Here is a 9,842-nt window from a genome sequence, read left to right on the forward strand (position 1 = left end):
GCTAACAATGCACTGAATTAAAAACATGAGATTTATAAACAAGCCCTAGTTTCTTTATTTTAGCATCATCCATATCCGGAAGCACTATATTTCTGAGTATATCTGTAATCTGACAGTCAAATACTCAAAGCTGTATCTTCACAATTTATGACATCTTTCCTCATAACATGGAGCTCTCTTTCTATTGCTTTACTTGTTTGTTTGCTTTTATGGTCAGTAAACTGTTGTGGTAAATAAGAATTTAAATTGCATGAAATGCTTACAACACTGAGCACCCAATTTTAACATAAGAACAGTATGGGAATATCTAAGCATACATATTTGTATGTATTTACCATATCCAATACATCCATATGGGGAAACCCGAATACTTATTGTCAAAATTTTTAAGTGAGAGAATTTTGTCTCATTTTTCAAAATCTGCCCACTGGAAGACAGCTGGCCAAATATTTGAACCCATTACCCTCCAATCTGAGCTAAATAAACAAATGTTAAGAGAATCCTCTCCAAGTGCTGCTAAAGAGAACTGTCTGAAAATAATCTCAAGTTTGAAAGACTGTTTGTCTAAATACATTCTACTGCCTGAATAACTTATTTACTTTTGTTTTAGCCAAGTCATTCAGATGAATTCCAGGTATTCTTCAAATCAAAGTGGCACCGTGATTGCATTCACATAATTCTAAATTATTCTCTCCATTTTGGAGAGAGGCAGAGAGGAAGAGTCTTCATGGGGAGGTACATCCAGCCACATTTTCCCATGTTCTCATACGCAGGCTAGAATCCACCCTATTACCCATTAGGCAGAAGTAAGATACACACTTTTTTTCTTCATTTATTCTATTAGTACTCAAGGGATCTCAGTTTCACAACTTCAAAAATCTCTCCAAAAACAACAAAGTCTTACAAATGAAGACATTACAGGTGTAACTCACAGGACTCTGGGAATGTAAGAGTCTGTAGTGTTCATTTAATAAAGTCTGAAGAGAACTCTACAAGCCACAGACATTTGAAGAGAGCCAACTTGATCAAAGCAATCTCATCCTACCTGCCTCTTTGGAAATCTGCGTGAAGGACTCCACACCTTTCTCTCCATAACTTCCTTCAGATGCAAGAGTAGACACATAATTCCAGCCTAGGGCCTTTACAATGTCTACCATGGCCTGGGCTTGGAAGGAATCGGGTGGCACCACGCGAGAGAAGAAGTCGTAGCGCCGGTCATCACTTAGCTCAGGTGCCGTTGATGCATAACTAATCTGGGGGATCTGTAAAGACAAGAAAGCACCACATGAGAGTACGCCATCAGGATAGAAGAGACTCACTTATATTATGACAATTTATTTAAAATACAGGGCTGCAAAGAGGATATATGTATTGCCAAACACCACCATGTAATTTTAGACCACCTACATGCAATCATCTACTTCTTAGCAGCACGAAAGTATTGATATTGACTTTAGCGTCTTGTCTTTTTATTTCCTTCTCTTAGGAATAAGGGAAGGAGGTTAGCATGGGAATTTCCAAGGTCAGGGTCATGGTTGTTTAGAAGAAAAAGATTTATGACCATTGTACGAAACATGGTGAATCATGCTTTACTACTTATACATCAATGGAAATAAAAATACAACAACCTGACTGGAGTGTTTACAAAGATTGGTTTAGTTGACACAGCTTGTGAATACTGGGTGGATATCATTAGCCATCTAACATTGATTGATTTTGGATGGTCTCCAAGGAAATATCTAAGTAAGTCACAAGTATTATCTAATTTATTCTTCACAAGAACATTTTAAAGTAGCTCAGTAATACCCTTGGCCCCAGGCAAGGGAAATTCTCCACCCCCGAGGCATTTACTCTAGTGGTCTTTGCACATTGACAGGCTTTCCTCAAAATTTTCCAAATTTTCTTTTGGATTCTGGGAGAGAGCTGGCAGTACTGTCTGAGTAGAGTCCACAAGGGCCTCTGATTTCTATCTTTTTCCTTCAGAGAACCCTCTGACCTCTACCCCACATGGCATTCACCAAATGTCCTGAAGAGCTCTAGAACTTTTGCCTATAAGGATCATCTTAGGACTCCACAGACCCCTTAAAAAAAATCAAATTATCTCCCTCAGCTGCTATAGTATTTATTTCTTAGGATCATTGGAAATTGGGCTATGTGAGTAGTCCTAACACATCTACTTTGCTAAATTAAATTATATATATGAAAAGAGCTGCAAAAACATGTCTGCCTGGGGTCTCAGGTGGCCTAAGGCCAGCCCGAAGTAATCACAGATGAGAAATCTGGCTAAGATCCTAACTTCAGAACTCCTACGCTAGTTACCTCTGCAAAGCATGGTAACTTTTGTCCCCTTCTTTGTCTTAATTCTATCAAGCAATAGATAATGAGTGGCACAATTAATTTTCACGTAAGAATGATCAACTCTGACAACATTCTGCTTACAGACTCTCCCAGGACTTATCTCTGCATTATCACAAAAGGTTTCTCGGGTGTCCAAAGGCCAGTTGATTCTTTCTCAGACCAAGCCCAAAAGTCCAGTGTAGCTCAAATATGGTAAAGCCACGCTCAAGTTGATTCATCGAGCCCTGAAAATTCTACTATTAACCCATTTATTTCCTTCCTTTGTAGTTTGCCTAAAGTGTACCCATTTGCCATCATTTAAGGCTAATTATCGCCTCCGTAAAGATCGTTTCTCCACCAATATTTCTAGGTCAGCATTATAGAGTTAAGTCCTGTGGCCCCCAAATCAGACGACCTACCATTTTCCATGCAGCCTGTTCATGATGCAGTTCTGCTCTATGACCATTGGAGGGCAGGCTTTCTGCCCCTGACTTAATTCAAAGCCAGTGTGAGAAAGCCTGCATGTTTCCTGACGGGTCTTTTCACCTGAGCAACTTCTCAATCACAGTGAGGTTTAGTGCAAAGTAAAATAGGATTTGGTATTGACAAGACATGAGATCAGAGTTTGGCATTTCTGTTTGCTAGTGTTTAATTTGATGAAGCTATTTCACTTGAATGAGTTGGTGACATCACTAATAACAAGTTGTTCTGAGAAACAGGGAAAATGAATGTGCATTGCTTTGCATGATGCCTGGAACAGAGTGGGTGCTTAATATATGGGAGTAATAATCATCCAAAATAAAGAATGGCATGTTTTTCCTTACTAAAGTTATCGATTCCCCAATTTGACTTCCAAGTTCTCTGCTGCATGTTATCACGAACATTCTCCACATTGTCCCATGGCAATAAAATATTTTTACATATTCCTATCATTACTGATTTCAAAATTATATGTACTGTTTATCCAACTCTTTATTTTGTACCAGTCATGTTCTAAAAGTTTTATATGCATTGCTTTATCTAATCGTCAGCAAATTCTGTGACCCATACTATACAATATTACATGAGACTATATTATAGTATTATTAACTTGTTTTACAAGGGAGAAAATTGAGGCTTGGAAGAATATTACCTTGCCTCAGGTCACAAAGCTATAAAACACTCACAACTATGATGCTTTGCTGAATTATTACTAAAATATTTTTTAAATAAGCATTAAATAGGAAGGCCAGTAGATTAATGGAATCCAGGCTGACTTCTGTTCACATCACTGACTACATAGCCACTAAAAGTTATTTTACTGGTCACTCTTAGACTGCTGTTCAAACTCCTTATATAAGTGCCTCAGCAAAGCTTACACAAATATCTTAATAGAATGAGTTACCTATGTGTCGATTGTAGTTTGGAGGTTATAAGTTTTAGGTAACAAAAATATCAACTGAATAAAGGCTTTGGACAGAAATAGAGAAGAGGGAGGAAAAGAGGGAGAAAGAGAGAGACTTTCCCTCACAAGAAATAAAAAGGAAAGAAGCCAGGCATGTCAATACATTTCCATCAATTTCAACTTGTGGGAATGTAAAAGCTTCATGCTGTTGCACAGATGTCTTTCCTGCCAAAATCCCTCTGTACCTTTGACAGGGTGCTAATAAAGATACATCCAGCCCTCTACTTGAATTTTCATTTATGTAGCTGCTGTAAAACCTCAGAATTGTGAGGTGCCCCAATGCAATGCATTTTCTACACTGTGCCCCAAATTTTACTAATGAAAATCCTGAGGAAACAGATTTCTTTCCTCATTACTGTGCATCCTTTGAAAATGATTAGTATTTGTGGTCTATCCCTTCTAGTGTAAATAAGGAATATCTCCTGGCTTAAGACCCATATTTCTCTTTAGGATCATGCATATACCCTCTATCCAATGGTACTTATTTTGACACTATGAATATAATGATGCAAGCTTAAGGAATGAAATACAAAATGGATTTTATCCTGAGATAAAAATGTGGCTTTATAAGGATATCCCTTGTAATAGAGATGAAGGACTGGAAGAATTTATGTAACCTATGAAATATGATGTTGCCTATTTTCCTAGCTATTATGCTTCATGTTTAGTTACTTGCTTTCAAGTTAATGTTAAAGCCTACATAGTAATTATTTTGAGTGCTACTACTGGTACCTACAACTGATCAAATGATAATTAGGCATCTTTAGCAATTAATTTCTATTTTCACCCAAATATCTAGATATACTTTCTCTTGTTGCTATTGGACCTTTTCTCTCTTGCCAGTGTTCTTTGGAAATGGAGACTTGATCTTTTGATAAAGACAATTTAGTGCAATAACATTCCAGCTATATAAAACGAGATATTCCATCTCTTCTTAGGCCTTTTTTCTTGAACTTAGGAAACTAAAATACTTTTAATCCTTATCACAGGACCATACTGTCATCTTATTGTTATTTTCTCTTCATAAAAATTTGCCTATTGCACAGGAATGGTTTTGTTATGAGTATCAAATAGGATTTTAAAACACCTATATTCTATTTAGAATAAGTGTATGCTTTTTAATGAAAATTAACAACGTATATTAGAGAAATAAACACAATAAAGCAGGTTAATTTTAATGCCTTGATCCCTGTCAACATTTTGTTGTATCTCTTTATTGTTTTGTGTGTATATTTCGTTATGCACACATACTGATATGGTTAGGCTTTGTGTCCCCACCCAAATTTCATCAAGAATTATAATCTACATAATCCCCGTAATTTCCACGTGTCCAGAGAGTAGGTGGAGGTAATTGGATCATGAGAGCAGTTTCCCTCATGCTCTTCTCATGATAGTGATTGCGTTCTCACAAGATCTGATGGTTTTATAAGGGGCTCCTCCTCCTTTGCTTGGCACTTCTTCCTGCCGCCTTGTGAAGAAGGTGCCTTGCTTCGCATTCTCCTTCCACCATGATTGTAAGTTTCCTGAGACCTCCCCAACCATGCTGAACTATGAGTCAATTAAACCTCTTTCCTTTATAAATTACCCAGTCTCAAGCAGTCTTTATAGCAGTGTGAAAAGAGACTACTACACATATATAATTATTGTTATGAGCTTATAAATATTATTTTTTATTAAAATATGGACCTTAGTCTCCCCTTCCCTTCCTTCCATCCTCCCTTCTTTTTTCTCTTTCTTTCTGGTTGCATAATATTCTGCTGTATGAATATTTGAACTAACCTAAACTTAACATTCATTGTTAAATATTTAAACCTTTTCAAGTTTTCACTGTCATTATAAGTCAAAACACAATCCTCAGAGCTAATGCAAGTCTTTATACATACTCATGAGTATTTCCTCACAATAATGTTTAAGTCACTCTACCTCAACGTGACAGAAATATTTGAGGTTTGCATTTACATCGTTCTCTACATGGAAATTACTTCGGGCTGTTAAATACAGAGGAACAGTAATCTATACTTTTTTCCCTTCCAAATGGTTAACTACTTGATTTAGCACCATTTATGAATTAATCATTCTTTAATGATAGAAAAGAACATCTTTTGTTCTATATTAAATTCTTAAACATCCTTAGGTCTTCAGGGTGTATCTTCTACTATTTCATTTTTTTTTTCAAGTCTTGGGCTTGAAAATAGTGTTTTACTATTTTAGCTGTTATGAACTTAAGAGTATTTTGAGGCTATCTTAGTTGCAACATACTCCCTCTTCATAGCTGTCCTTTTAAAAATGATCATGGATAATCACATTTGTAATTTTCCTTATAAGCCTTAGGATAATTATTTTTAGGTTAACAATAAAATTCCATTAAGATTTTGAAGAGAATTATACTACAGCTATAAATAAATTTGGGTAGAATTTAAATATTTACAACATTTTATCTTCCCCCAGGGGAAATTATCTATTTTTATCTATTTGGTTGTTCATTCTTGCTCTTCCTAAAATCTTATAATTGTCTCCATTTAAACCTTGCACATTCCATAACTTTGTTTCTAAATAATTATTTTCATTGCATTATGTATGAGACAAAATATTCATTTTGTTATCTATTTATTGCTGCCATATAGGAATCTATTATTTCTGTAGATTTTCTTTGTATCTTCTACCCTTGTTATAATTCTTATTAGTTCTAATAGCTTTCAGTTTATTTTCTTGGGATTTCCATGTAGACAAGTTATAATGATTCAGTTAGTTTTCTAATTACATCAGTTAAAGTTTCCAGAAAAACAAGAGTGATAATGGGAAAAATTCCTTTCCCTTTTGTTATTTCTGAACAGTGAGCAGTTAAAAACCAACTAGTATTATTCTGATATCTTACCTTAAAAAAATATATAGTTAAATTCAGAAGTTTATATTTAAATTTTTTATTTTGTCAATATAAAGCCTTAGCTAGAATTTGTTGGACATTTCTTTAGATTTAGAAAGACACTTTTAGAATTGAAAGGGAACTCCTAGATCATATGGCCCAAAGTCTTCCTCTCTCTGTAAGTTTATGACTCGCTTCAAAAATACTGTGGAGACCCTCACACAATCTGTGCCACCATCTACCACCACATTTCTTGAAAGCATTTTCTTTATATTTGCTATTAATACAGGATGCTCTTATTTTTACTTGAGACACAGAATTGTGCTTCATCAGGATATCTAGCTAAAGCTATTCTATGAACAGTAACAAAATGATAACATTATAAATTATCATTTAGTGTCTTCCTATGTGTGACACATCATGCTAAGAGCTGTAATACGTTATTTTAATCCTCACAACAGCACATTTACACAATTTCTATTTTTCTGATTTTACAAATAAAGAACCTATGACACAGAGAGATCAAGAACCACTCTGAAGGTTACATATAAGTAAGTGGCAGATCTGGAATTCATTTTAAGCACATCTCTAAATCCTTTACTCCTAAGCCCTGTGCTACAATTCCCCTTTAAGAGAACATCATTCCGGTTAGAATGGCTTACAATTCTTTTTTTTTCCCTTCCTTTATAACACGTTCTTCCTCCTGTATTGTGTGATACTAGTTAAGCCTTTCTCTCCCCTTACTTGGAATAGTCAACCACTTCATGTTCTGACATACTACCTACCTTTAGTCTTATAACTTCTCATTCTCTCTCATGAGAAAGATAATGAGACACCCAAAACCCTTTTTCACCTATTCATGAGGAACCTTCTCTCCACATCCTCACTAATGCTTGTCATATTTTGTCTTTTTGATAATAGCCATCATAACAGATGTGGGGTGATATCACGTTGTGGTCTTGATTTGTATTTCCTTGGTGTTATGCACCTTTCCATGTACCTGTTGGCCATTTGTAAATCTCCTTTGAGGAAATGTATATTCAGGTCCTTTCCCCATTTTTAAATTGAGTTGTTTTTCTGCTTTTGATTTGAGTGAGTTCTTTATATATTTTGGATATTATCTCCTTATCAGATATTGGTTTCCAAATATTTTCTTTTATTTAGGAGGTGTCCCTTTACATCATTGATTGTTTTCTTTGCTATATAGAAACTTTTTAGTTTAATGTAGCTTCATTTTTCTTTTGCTTTTGTAGCCTGAGCTTTTGGTGTGATGTCCAAAAAAATCATTGCCAGGGCCAGTATCAAGGAGCTTTTTCTTTTCTAAATCTCTGCTGACTCATCACCTACGAAAGTATCTTTATAATCAGCTATATCGACACATCACTCTAAACTATACATTGATCTAGAATCCTTTTTGGAGAAGAAAACGTATTTATTTCCTTGAAGATACTTTATTATAAGGTATTCCATTCTTTCAGAGTAAAGATCTATGCATGAATTCATGCTCTCATATCTGCAATACATTTCCAAACATCCAAGGTATCTCCTCTACAAAAATCAAATTTTCCCCTAAGCGTTTTTTAAATCAGTACTTTTGAAAATGCTACAGACCTTTTTTGCTTCTGTAACTAAATAACTTTAAGCAGTAATTAAAACTAAGTTTTTCATTTTTATATTGATGCTTCAGATTAATTTAAACTTCTGAATGCTGCGCATTGCTGTGTTATGCTAGATGTTGTGATCATTCTAATATCATTGTGGGACCAACTATTTCTAGCATGCTTGAGGTGTTCAGTACAGTAAAAAGAAAATACGACAAAATGCCCAAATCTCTGTGGTATTCTTTATCTCTTCGCCAATTAAGAAAATCAAATACCTGTAGCCCTTAATCCTTTAAGAGGTTAAAAATAATATATATATTATTTATACATATATATACACATACATATGTATTTAGGTATATACACACACACCTAAAAATATAGTAAAGGTGAAATTTTGGTCAAACTTAACAGTAGTAGTTGATTCTCTATAATGTGCCTGCACTTATCATTGCATGCCTTTAATATCTTCTTGGGTCTTAACAAGCAGGTAAATCTAAATGTGTACGAACCACAGAATACATCTTGGGAATCTATTCTGCACTTTCCATGATTTCTTTCACTGAATTTAATAAATGTCTCCATTGCTTTTATAAATGAAGGCTTTCCATATAGATATATGGTAACATATATTTACAGTTTACTACTAATGTAGTGTATATCTAAATTAATTTTCCTTTTGCTGATTTAAAGAAATTGTCAAAAAAACCCTAAATTTTATACCAGTATTTTTCAATCTTCAGTCATCTGCAAATGTGTCTCATGTTTTCTTCCCACATGCTATACCACATTCATGAACACAACAATATATTCATACTACTGAATCCATTATTTACTTAACATTTTAACTTCTCACTCTTATTTGCTTAAATAAAGTACAAAGAACTTTCTTTTCATGTCTACCAGTATGCCTATAGAGTGATTATGTATTTAGTTTAATGTGAAAGAGGAATATGTAACCATTAGCATTATTCGTGGTATCTTTGATATACAAAAACATTTTCTTCTGATCTACTATGTCTATATTTTATTTTATAGTTTCTTAGCTCTCAGTGATAAAAATGGTCTAATGTCATACTGATTGGGCATACTGTCACCTACAGTTTATGATTATATATTTACATAACTTATTTTTAGATTTAAACATTTTAATGCATCCAGGATCTATTTAATATATATTATCTATTATAGACTAGGACTTCAATTTTGTTTTTTGTTTTTGAGTGGATAGCCAAGTGAATAGCCAGTGTTTTAAGAACAAAAAATATTTACTTGCATGTCATTATCACTTTTATGCATTTTTATATAAATTTATATCTATACAAACAGAAATATTTCAAATTAAAGCACTATATAGATGTTATCTCATGCTCTTGGATGTCTTATGAAATTCACTATTAATGTATAAAATATTTACATTTCCATTTCTTTTTTTAAATTTGTTTTATTATACTTTAAGTTCTAGGGTACATGTGCATAACGTGCAGGTTTGTTACATATGTATACTTGTGCCATGTTACTGTGCTGCACCCATCAACTCGTCAGCACCCATCAACTCGTCATTTACATCAGGTATAACAACCAATGCAATCCCTCC

At 34.2% G+C, this 9,842-nt stretch overlaps 1 protein-coding gene across 3 annotated transcripts in view; it reads right to left on the minus strand.

The window, feature by feature from the left end:
- Positions 1 to 9,842, minus strand: part of GRM7 (glutamate receptor, metabotropic 7) — a 919,719-nt gene that overhangs the window by 642,649 nt on the left and 267,228 nt on the right. For all 3 annotated transcript variants that reach the window (XM_012000647.1, XM_012000645.1, XM_012000644.1), the window contains exon 2: positions 1,046 to 1,262. In XM_012000647.1, the coding sequence (XP_011856037.1) occupies positions 1,046 to 1,262 (217 nt within the window). The remainder of the gene's footprint in view (positions 1 to 1,045; positions 1,263 to 9,842) is intronic.

Source organism: Mandrillus leucophaeus, unplaced genomic scaffold, assembly GCF_000951045.1.
Source record: "Mandrillus leucophaeus isolate KB7577 unplaced genomic scaffold, Mleu.le_1.0 Scaffold637, whole genome shotgun sequence".
Taxonomy (NCBI): Eukaryota; Metazoa; Chordata; class Mammalia; order Primates; family Cercopithecidae; genus Mandrillus; species Mandrillus leucophaeus.